Source organism: Pseudophryne corroboree, chromosome 4 (genome assembly GCF_028390025.1).
Source record: "Pseudophryne corroboree isolate aPseCor3 chromosome 4, aPseCor3.hap2, whole genome shotgun sequence".
Lineage (NCBI taxonomy): Eukaryota > Metazoa > Chordata > Amphibia > Anura > Myobatrachidae > Pseudophryne > Pseudophryne corroboree.
In genome coordinates, this window is record NC_086447.1 from 228,192,918 (window position 1) to 228,205,068 (window position 12,151).

Here is a 12,151-nt window from a genome sequence, read left to right on the forward strand (position 1 = left end):
CCCAACCTCTTAGACTGGCATCTGTCATCAACAGGACCCAGTTGGATATCCAGAAGGGACGACCCCTGCACAATTGTTGGTCCCGGAGCCACCAGTGTAGCGACAGACGGACCTCCGGAGTTAAGAAGATCATTTGAGACCTGATCCGGTGAGGCAGGCTGTCCAACTTGGCTAGAATCAGCCTCTGGAGGGGGCGAGAATGGAATTGAGCAAACTCCACCATGTCGAATGCTGATACCATTAGGCCCAGCACCTGCATTGCCGAATGTATCGACACTTGCGGACGAGAAAGGAAGCAACGAATCCTGTCCTGAATCTTCAGGACTTTCTCCTGAGACAAGAACAACCTTTGGTTGTGAGTGTCCAACAACGCTCCCAGGTGCACCATGCTCTGAACAGGGACCAGGGAGGATTTCTTCCAGCCAGATGACGCAGGAGAAGATCTGAGGAATTTGCCAGGATTAATAAATCATCCAGATACGGCAGTATCCTGACCCCTTGACGGCGGAGTACCACCGTCATCACCGCCATAACTTTGGTGAGGCTCGCTGAGCCATTGTTAAACCAAAAGGTAACGCCCGAAACTGGTAATGTAGGTTGCCAATAGCGAACCTCAGGTATTGTTGATGTGACACTGCTATAGGAATATGCAGGTAAGCATCCTGTATGTCCAGGGAGACCATGTAGTCCCCAGGTTCCAAGGCCAGAACTATAGAGCGAAGGGTTTCCATACGGAACTTGGAAACCTTCACAAACCTGTTCAATGCCTTGAGGTTGAGAATGGGCCAGGAGGACCCATTCGGTTTCGGGACTAGAAACAGGGGAGAATAGTACCCCCCGGCCCCTCTGAGCAAGAGGCACCTGTACTACGACTCCTGTATCCAGGAGGGTCTATACCACCGAGTGTAGAGTTTTTAGCCTTTGTCTGGTCCAAAGGAACGTCTGTCCGGAAAAATCGATGAGGGGGTCGGTTTTTGAAGGCTATGGCGTAACCTCGAGTGACGACTTCCCATATCCAGGCATCTGAAGTGGTCTTCAACCATTCCTGGGTATACCCTAGAAGCCGGCCCCCAACCCTGGGATCCCCCAGGGGGAGGCCCGCCCCGTCATGCGGCAGGCTTATCGGTCTTGGCAGCTGGCTGATGGGCAGCCCAGGCTCTTTTGGGCTTCAGCTTACCAGGCTTGGAAGTGCGGGCCTGCTTATGGTACGCCTGACCTTTTGCTTTACCTGAAGGACGAAAGGGGTGAAAGGACGTACCTTTAGCCTTCGACACAGAAGAAGCGGTTATTAGGCATACAGGCAGTTTTGGCAGTAGCCAAGTCAGCCACAATCTTGTTTAAGTCCTCCCCAAACAGAATATCTCCCTTGAAAGGGAGTACCTCCAAGGTTTTTCTAGAGTCCAGATCCACAGACCAGGATCTCAGCCACAATATCCGGCGAGCCAGGACTGACGTAGTAGAGGCCTTGGCTGCTAGGATACCGGCATCAGAAGCCGCCTCTTTAATATATCGAGAAGCTGTGACAATATATGACAAGCATTGTCTAGCATGGTCAGAAGAGATTTCAGCTTCTAACTCCAAGGTCCATGCTTCAATAGCCTCTGCAGCCCATGTAGCTGCAATAGTGGGCCTTTGTGCAGCACCCATGAGGGTGTAAATCGCTTTCAGACAACCCTCCACATGTTTATCCGTAGGCTCTTTTAGAGACGTGACGGTAGTGACAGGTAGAGCTGAGGAAACCACCATCCTAGCCACATGTGAGTCTACTGGAGGAGGCGTTTCCCAATTTTTAGACAGCTCTGGCGTGAGGGGATAGTAAGCCAGCATCTTCTTTTGAGGCACAAACTTCGTACCCGGGGTTTTCCCAGGGTTCCTGACGTATATCAACTAGGTGGTCAGAGTGAGGTAAAACTTGCTTAACCACCTTCTGACGCTTGAACCTATCTGGTTTCTTAGGAGGGACGGATGGCTCGGAATCATCCGTAATCTGCAGAATTAACTTAATAGCCTCCAAAAGATCAGGAACATCCACATGTGAACTACCCTCTCCATCAGCCGTATCTGAGTCAGAACCTGAGGGGTCAGTATATGTGCCGTCTTCATCAGACGAGGTGTCAGTGACAGCAGTGGATTGTGAGGAGATAAGCGCTCGCTTAGAGGACCTCTTGGACTTAGGCGAGCGTTGGTCAGACTGTTTAGTAGAACGAAGGATTTGAGTTTGCCTGCACTGCTGCCGTTGATTTCTTTAAATCATGTTGAGCCAACAGTATCAGAATTTCATAATTTTCAATGCAGTATAACAGAAAATTTCTATATATGTTGGCGGTGCGACCCCAGAGGTATTGAACATTTATAGAAACAAAAATTGGTCCTTCCAAAGAGATGGGGAACCAAGGAGAAAAAGCCTCTTTGTGGGTGCACTCTTTCAAAAACAATTTATACGTTTATTTGTAAATATTTATTGTTTAAAAATATGAATTTTATTATGACAATTAAAAATAATGTGTATAGAATAAGGGAAAAAAATTTACCTATTGGTATACCCTAAAAATTAAACAAATAAAGTACAAGGTGATTATGTGTCATTTATTGGACTCCTCCAAAGTAATAATTATCTCAAAAGATTCTTTATGATAGTTTGTAGCATCCCCTGTGAACAGTAGTGTGTTTTAGAGTAAAGGAATTGATTCCAAAGCTCTTGACACTGGATGCAATTTAATAAAATCTGTAGTGGAGGAGGATTAATTAATTGATTATCTGCTAGGCGAAAATCTATATGCTAATAATCATAGTAGGCAAAGAAGTTTACATAACAACAATTCTGTTTGTTACCGACTGTATAGAATATTACACACTGATGTGTGGATGTTTACTTAATAAATATCAGAAACCACACATCCTGCAATAGATAGCCGTAACTGTTAATCATTATACAAATGCTGCATTAATATCCAAATATCTTGCAAGTGCATGCAGCAAATGAAAGATGTTTCATAATGATAAAAAGTTGTTACTTAATAAAAAACAGAAATGACACATCCTGCAATTGGAAACTGTAACTTGTGATACCTAAATAAGACACTCTATTTGTATCAATAAATCTTACTGATGTATAAAGCAGGATTCTGTCTGCTGTGTCAGTTTAGGACAAGTGGTGGTTTTCACTGCAAGGAGAGGTAATTGAGGTAATAAGGTAAATCTTGGAGAGTACCCGTGCCGTGATTCCACTCACTTCTGCTGCCTTCCCATATGTGAACAATGGTCACAGTGAATGGGAGGTGAGAGAGTCAGTGGCCGGAACGGGTATGAAGAAAGACAGTGGCGTTACTTGCTTTTGCCGGGATACGGTGAGGGGTTATCCTGATAACAATTGTCATTGCAGGAAAAAGCCCACTCCCGACCCGCAATGAGTGCGCGCCGAAATACCTCAGGTGCGAGAAGTTCTAGTTGTTATAGCCCCCGTGGATGTCCTTGCTTGAGACGCGTGTGGGGGTTTCTGCCTGTGAGTCCGGGTCCGTGATTGTCACACGGGAATCCGGAAAAGACGTCAGGATGACGTCAGAGTATCTGTGAACGAAGCGGACGTACGTTTCACCCTAGCCGGGCTTGGTCACCTTGTTCACAAGGTGACCAAGCCCGGCTAGGGTGAAACGTACGTCCGCTTCGTTCACAGATACTCTGACGTCATCCTGACGTCTTTTCCGGATTCCCGTGTGACAATCACGGACCCGGACTCACAGGCAGAAACCCCCACACGCGTCTCAAGCAAGGACATCCACGGGGGCTATAACAACTAGAACTTCTCGCACCTGAGGTATTTCGGCGCGCACTCATTGCGGGTCGGGAGTGGGCTTTTTCCTGCAATGACAATTGTTATCAGGATAACCCCTCACCGTATCCCGGCAAAAGCAAGTAACGCCACTGTCTTTCTTCATACCCGTTCCGGCCACTGACTCTCTCACCTCCCATTCACTGTGACCATTGTTCACATATGGGAAGGCAGCAGAAGTGAGTGGAATCACGGCACGGGTACTCTCCAAGATTTACCTTATTACCTCAATTACCTCTCCTTGCAGTGAAAACCACCACTTGTCCTAAACTGACACAGCAGACAGAATCCTGCTTTATACATCAGTAAGATTTATTGATACAAATAGAGTGTCTTATTTAGGTATCACAAGTTACAGTTTCCAATTGCAGGATGTGTCATTTCTGTTTTTTATTAAGTAACAACTTTTTATCATTATGAAACATCTTTCATTTGCTGCATGCACTTGCAAGATATTTGGATATTAATGCAGCATTTGTATAATGATTAACAGTTACGGCTATCTATTGCAGGATGTGTGGTTTCTGATATTTATTAAGTAAACATCCACACATCAGTGTGTAATATTCTATACAGTCGGTAACAAACAGAATTGTTGTTATGTAAACTTCTTTGCCTACTATGATTATTAGCATATAGATTTTCGCCTAGCAGATAATCAATTAATTAATCCTCCTCCACTACAGATTTTATTAAATTGCATCCAGTGTCAAGAGCTTTGGAATCAATTCCTTTACTCTAAAACACACTACTGTTCACAGGGGATGCTACAAACTATCATAAAGAATCTTTTGAGATAATTATTACTTTGAAGGAGTCCAATAAATGACACATAATCACCTTGTACTTTATTTGTTTAATTTTTAGGGTATACCAATAGGTAAATTTTTTTCCCTTATTCTATACACATTATTTTTAATTGTCATAATAAAATTCATATTTTTAAACAATAAATATTTACAAATAAACGTATAAATTGTTTTTGAAAGAGTGCACCCACAAAGAGGCTTTTTCTCCTTGGTTCCCCATCTCTTTGGAAGGACCAATTTTTGTTTCTACAGACTGTTTAGTAGTCAAGGACCTGTTCAACTTCTTTAATTGAGCAGATAAATCCTCCACCCACGGCGGGTTAGCTGCAGGGACCACATACGGTTGTACCGGCATTGGAGGTCCCATAGGGGGAGTTAGTTTATGAACTAGCTTATGCAGAAGCTTGGAAAAAGCGGCCCACGGTGGGTCAGTATTTGCCTCCATTGCCACAGTCCCACTGGGGGGCAAGGAGCCCCCAGAACCAAAGCCCACAGCTGCTATATTCTCCTCATATGGCCCCGTGGCGTCAGCAACACCGGCAGCGTGTTCAGCCCCAGAACCGTTACCCTCAGAAGCAGACATGATATAACTTGCAGTATGAGGTTAACACAGTACAATTATCAGCAGCACTATACCTCTGAACCCAAACCACTGCGCAGTGTAGTCAGCACTAGCAGAGATAAAGGAGAGATATGGTGACTAAATCACAGAGAAAAATACGTAATACAGTATATCTTTGTGAAAATCCTATATTAGATAACACCTGACGCACCAAGCCCCCTCAGGTTATAGAATGTAGGGATAGCAGGTTGAGTGAAAGACACGAAATGGACACCACTCAGCTATCAAATGCACACATAGAAAGTCACAGTTTGTACAATGCAGAGGTTATTACTGACAATAATACTGCACTGGACTAGCTTACACAGCTATATAACAATAGATATAACAGTACACAGTAAGAACTGGATGTATATCACAGGGTAATTGTACTATAAAACCCTGACTAAGTGCACTCTTTCTTAACTATCACTGTCTAAAAGGGCAGGTAGAATACTTAAGTGTCATGTAAAGGCACAGCGCTGACAACCAGGTGGCTTTACATAGGAGTATTTGCCCAAGCAATCACAGAAACAGTGAAGCTGAGAGATAATGGCGCCGCAGACACTGACAGGGAGTGAGGAAAAGACAGATATGCAGCTCCAGGGCGGGAACACTTGCTAGAAATGGCGCCCTGGGGCTGGGGGAGGGTCTTCAGGTCTAAGCCTTATCCCCTCTGCTGGCAAAACCACCGGGTACTGTGGGCGATATAAGAATTGGTTTAGAGAGAAAACCTGACCTGCGCCCATGCCCTGGTGATCTAGTGGGATCGCCTGTACTGCCACAGTGTCCACCACCAGCGCGCGCGGCCCGCCTCCCACTGACCGCGCCGGATCGCGATAATGACCCGGTCCTGCAAGTGGGACCCACTTACCACCTCCCGAAGCGCGGCCACGCGTTCCTGGAGAGCCCCAGCCGTGTGTGTCTAACGTGAAGAAAACCGGAGCCTCCGCTGCAGGTACCCGGCAACCAGGGCTTGGGAGTGTACAGCGCCGCTGGGGAGAGCTGGAGCTGCAGCAGTGAATGTCACAAGACATTTACCACCGCTGCTGCCCTTGAAGTCTTCACTTTTTACCTCATAAAAAGCTTTTCTTAGGGCTGCTTGGAGCAGCCCCTCTGTTAAGTGCCTGCTTACTGCAGCACCAACTTACAAAACTGAGCTCATGTGCTGGGAGGCGGGGTGATATAGGAGGCGGCGCTGTACATTCTGGGAACAATCAAAGCTTTGAGCCTGTTGGTGCCTCGGATCAGGATCCTACTCTACACCCCATTGTCCAATCCTTGTGGAGCCCAGTGTACCCCGCAGCAGAAAAACCGTTAACTATAAAGGTGAAAACAGTTGCCTAGCAACATTAGTATATCGAGGGGCAGATTTATTAAGCTCGGTGAAGTGATAAAGTGGAAGGTGATAAAGGACCAGCCAGTCAGCTCCTAACTGTCATTTTTCAAATCCAGCCTGTGACATGGCAGTTAGGATCTGATTGGCTGGTCCTTTATCACCTTCCACTTTATCACTTCACCAAGCTTAATAAATCTGCCCCAGAATAACAAGGTAGTTCAAAGCAACAAAATGTAACAGTAGTTTGACTGGCAAGGTGTTGCAAAGACTGCACAATGCACATTTTTTAGCAGTTGGGCAAAACCATGTGCACTGCAGGGGAGGCAGATATAACATGTGCAGAGACAGTTAGATTTGGGTGGGTTATATTGTTTCTATGCAGGGTAAATACTGGCTGCTTTATTTTTACACTACAATTTAGATTGCAGATTTAACTCACCACACCCAAATCTAACTCTCTCTGCACATGTTATATCTGCCTCCCCTGCAGTGCACATGGTTTTGCCCAACTGCTAAAAAATTTCCTGCTGCGATCAACTTGGAATTACCCCCAATGTGTCTGATTCAGATGTGGTTGCTGCTGCATTCTTTTGCTGTTAGCAAATGCAAGTACAGTATATGCTAATATGGCAGTTAGCTTACAGGAGCATATGGCTCACTGCTACCGCCTCATATCCGTCTGATGAGTCGCAGTGCTATGGTGGTGTATTGTATATTGTATATCAGTCTCATGGTGGTATACTTTGCATAGCAGTGTCAGGTTCATGTTAATTGTACAGTATACCATTGTCCAGTAGCTGTACATTGCACAGTAGTGTCATGGTGGTGTACACTGAATAGTGGTGTACTGTACAGTCAGTGTATAGCAGTGTCATGGTGGTGTACATGGGATAGCAGTGTAACAGTGGTGTACATGGGATGGAAGTGTCATGGTGGTATACATTGAATAGCAGTATCATGATGGTGTACTTGTGATTGCAGTGGTATGATGGTGTACATTGTATATAAGTGTCATGATGGTGTACATTATATAGTAATGTCATGGTGGTGTACATTAGATAGCAGTCTCATGGAGTTGTACAGAACATTGGGGGTAATTCCAAGTTGATCGCAGCAGGAACTTAGTTAGCAGTTGGGCAAAACCATGTGCACTGCAGGGGAGGCAGATATAACATGTGCAGAGAGAGTTAGATTTGGGTGGTGTGAGTTCAATCTGCAATCTAAATTGCAGTGTAAAAATAAAGCAGCCAGTATTATCCTGCACAGAAACAAAATAACCCACCCAAATCTAACTCTCTCTGCACATGTTCTATCTGCCCCACCTGCAGTGCACATGGTTTTGCCCAACTGCTAAAAAATTTCCTGCTGCGATCAACTTGGAATTACCCCCATTGTGCAGTATAATGGTGGTATATATTGTATAGCAGTGTCATGGTTGTGTACATTGTATAGCAGTGTCATGGTGCTGTACTATGGCTATCATTGTCATGGTGGTGTACATTAGATGGCAGCAATATTTTAGTGTACATTAGATACTACGGTCATAGTAATGTGCATCAGATATAAGTATTATAGTGGTGTTGATAGAATATTTGTTTGATACTGTTGTTGATTGGATACTCATTTTATGATGATGTCAATTGGATAGTAAGTCATGGTTGTGTAATTTGGATAATAACGTTATGGTGGTCTCCATTGGGAAAATTGTTCGATATTGGAATCTGGCTATGTCAGATTCACATTGCTGTGCATTTCTGTTTTACACTTGCAGTTCCATGTTTCACCACTGTATGTTGTTCAGTGCTATTGTGCAGCTTGCTGCAAAAGTCTTGCTTTATGTTCGTTTGCAGTCAAGTAAAATGGAAAGCATCATGCTGATCTCAGCTCCTGGTCTTCATGTCTGTTTGTGTCAATGAGCACTTACACAGACACAACAATTGGCGACAAGTGGCTTCTGAATCCAGGCCACATCTGCTAGACCAGAAAGAAGTGGCAGTGTTTGTGAAGGAATCACTGTGCACTCTGTTCAGCTGCAAGCATCGGTAAGGACACACTGACATGGCTCTACATATAGGCACCTTAAGTGTCTTTGACATTGGAAAAGATGACTGGCTCCTCTATACTGAAAGGCTGGAACAGTATTTTCTGGCAAATAACATTGCTGTACACAAACAAGTACCAGTACTATTAAGTGAGATGGGAGGAAAAGCCTATGGCCTGCTCCACAATTTAACATCCCCTGTGAAACCTGCTACTAAGTTTTATGCAGATATTGTTAAGATTTTACAAGAACACCTAAGCCCCTAAGCCTCTCCTGATAGCAGAACGGCTCAGATTTCATAAACGGAACCAAGAAGAGGGGGAATCAGTGGCTGGATATGTGGAAGCATTAAAAGACTGTCAGAGCACTGTCAGTTTGGAGATGGCCTGAATGATGCCCTGAGAGACCGTCTGGTGTGTGGGATTTTAAGTGAGAGTGTGCAAAAACGTTTTCTAACAGAGACAGATCTCACGTTTACACGTGCAGTACAAGTGGCATTATCAATGGAAACTGCAGCTAAGGATGTGATGGAGCTCCAAATAGCTGGCAAGTCTGCATCACAAGTTCACAAAATGGTAACAACAACAACACATTATCCAAGGCTGAATGTAACTATGCATAGATTGACAGAGAAGCCTTAAGCCTGGTTTGGGGAGTTAAGTGATTCAATCAGTATTTATATGGCAAGAAATTCACACTCGTGACTGACCATCAACCGCTTTTGTCCATCTTTAACTTTCAGAAGGGTATTCCTGTCACGACGGCTTCAAGGATGCAGTAATGGGCCCTGTTCTTAGGTGGACATTTTTATACTATAGAATGCAAGCAGACTGCACAACATGCTAATGCAGACGGGTTGTCTCGACTGCCTTTACAGACTGCCCCATTGCCACAGACAACCGAGGATTCGTGGAATGTTTTCACAATGACACAAGTGGAATGTCTTCCTATAACTGCCAGTATGATCAGATGTGATAGGGGGGATCCTATCCTGGCTCAAGTTCTCACAGCCACACAAAAAGGGTGGGTTGTGCCTGTGCATCGGCAGCTGGCCCCTTACTTTCATCAACGGCGTTAGTTGACAGTTGATACAAGCTGCCTCCTCTGGGGGTTGTGGATCATCGTGCCTGTCAAGCTGCTTGCAAGAGTTTTAGAGGAGCTCCATGTGGGTCATTTGGGCGTGGTCAAAATGAAGGCACTTGCCAGAAATGTTGTATGGTGGTCAGACTTGGATCAACAGTTGGAGGATATGACCAGAGAATGTTCTGGGTGCCAATCTGTTCAAAACATGCCTGCTCCAGCACCAATTTCTTGTTTGCCTACAGGAATACGGTTCATGCCACAATGAATCAAACCCCAGCTATGCTGTCCATGAGCAGGAACCTCAGGTCTCGACTGGATTTGATCAAGCCGGATATTTGTGGATGGATTCCTGATTGGCAACGGAAGCTGTCTCTAAGTTCAGGTGGTACCAAAATGCGAGTATTGTCTGTAGGCCAGACTGTGTGGGCCCGTAACTGTCGTGGGGAATAGACGTGGGTAATTGCAACAGTTAAACAATGTAAAGGCCCACTGTCATATATAGTGGAATTTGAGCCGGTGGAACTGTGGCACAGATTCCTGGATCAACTATGTGACCATAATGGATCACCTACGCTTGATGGAGAAAAACCTTCTACAGAAGCTCCGGTGTCAATGCCCGCACCAGTAGACACAGTGGATTGATCAATGACCTGTCTGGAGTTGCACAATTGTTTCAGCCCAATGATAATGTTGAAGGGAGCACTGACAGAGTAAAGTCCACAGACCTCTTAAGTGCTCCTTCTCCAAGTTCACAGGTCATTCATGAGGACCGCCACTATCCTTCTCGTCTAAGACATGCGCCACAAAGACTGGACTTGTAAGATGGGTTAAGAGGCATTTATCTACATGGAAAGGGAACTGTTAGATATTGGAATCTGGCTATGTCAGATTCACATTGCTGTGCATTTCTGTTTTACACTTGCAGTTTCATGTTTCACTACTGTCTGTGGTTCAGTGCTATTGTGCAGCTTGCAGCAACAGTTTGTTGCTTTATGTTCATTTGCAGTCAAGTAAAGTGGAAAGCATCATGCTAATCTCAGCTCCTGGTCTCCATGGGGGTCATTCTGAGTTGATCGCTAGCTGCCGTTGTTCGCAGCGCAGCGATCAGGCTAAAAATTGGCACTTCTGCGCATGCGGCTCAATGCGCACGCGCAACGTACTTTCACAAAAGCCGATGCAGTTTCACACAAGGTCTAGCGACGCTTTTCAGTCGCACTGCTAGCCGCAGAATGATTGACAGGAAGTGGGTGTTTCTGGGAGGTAACTGACCGTTTTCGGGGAGTGTGTGTAAAAATGCAGGCGTGTCAGATACAAATGCAGGCATGCCTGGCCGAACGCAGGGCATGTTTGTGACGTCAAAACAGGAACTAAATAGTCTGAAGTGATCGCAAGGTAGGAGTCGGTCTGGAGCTACTCTGAAACTACACAATCTTTTTTTGTTGCCGCGCTGCGATCCTTTCGTTCGCACTTCTGCTAAGCTAAGATACACTCCCAGAGGGTGGCGGCTTAGCATTTGCACGGCTGCTAAAAGCAGCTAGCGAGCGAACAACTCGGAATGAGGGCCCATGTCTGTTTGTGTCAATGAGCACTTACACAGACACAAGAAAATTTTTAGTATGAATTAGCAAAAAAGAAAACTCAGTCACAGGTTTTATTTGCTGTCTGTACATACAGCTTGTATTTAGACATTGAAGACATTCATTTAAGTTAACAGGTCAATAATATTGTTGGCAATTTGTTTCACAGCCAGCATAGTCTCTCTGCAGGTCGGTATTATAGCATGTTCAGGGAGCAGAAAACCATATCGTCCTTTATCACGCAACTCAAAGGCAAATGCATATTTAATTCCTTCATCATAGGACCAGTCAATAGATGAGCCAGAAGCTGGGTCTAGAAAAAAGAATATATAAAATATATAATATAATATATAAATTAAATAATAATGTTATTCCTGCTGAACAGAACTGAAAAATAACATCTAAGTTAGAACAAAAAATACACAGACTTTTTGGGCTGCTTTGTGACGGAAGGCTCAAGGAACCTGTGTAACTAGGTAAGGATATGTTAACTCTGCTGGAATACAGCAACTGAAGGAGGTCCCATCTGAGGAAGAGTAGGGAGATAGAAGCGTTAGGGGTACAGGGGGGATATTAAGTATCAGAAAGCACTGCAAATATATTTTTTCTGAGTTCCTGCTATACCAGGGGTGGGGAACCTTTGGCCCTCCAGCTGTTGTTGAACTACACATACCAGCAGGCCTTGCTACAGTTTTTTATTTGCTCATGCTAAAACTGTTGCAGGGCATGCTGGGATGTGTAGTTCAACCACAGCTGGAGGGCCACAGGTTCTCCACCCCTGCTCTATAATCAGAATCATCTTTATTGCCAATTATATCAGTACATAATACACAAGGAAATTGTTTCTGATAACCACAGCTCTCAGACAGAAA

At 44.7% G+C, this 12,151-nt stretch overlaps 1 protein-coding gene across 1 annotated transcript in view; it reads right to left on the reverse strand.

Moving 5' to 3' along the window:
- Nucleotides 1-11,351: 11,351 nt before the first annotated feature.
- Nucleotides 11,352-12,151, reverse strand: part of LOC134911296 (mast cell carboxypeptidase A-like) — a 37,605-nt gene continuing 36,805 nt past the window's right edge. Inside the window, exon 11 of the mRNA XM_063919571.1 lies at nt 11,352-11,592. Coding sequence (XP_063775641.1) covers nt 11,405-11,592 — 188 coding nt within the window. The 3' untranslated portion in view covers nt 11,352-11,404. The remainder of the gene's footprint in view (nt 11,593-12,151) is intronic.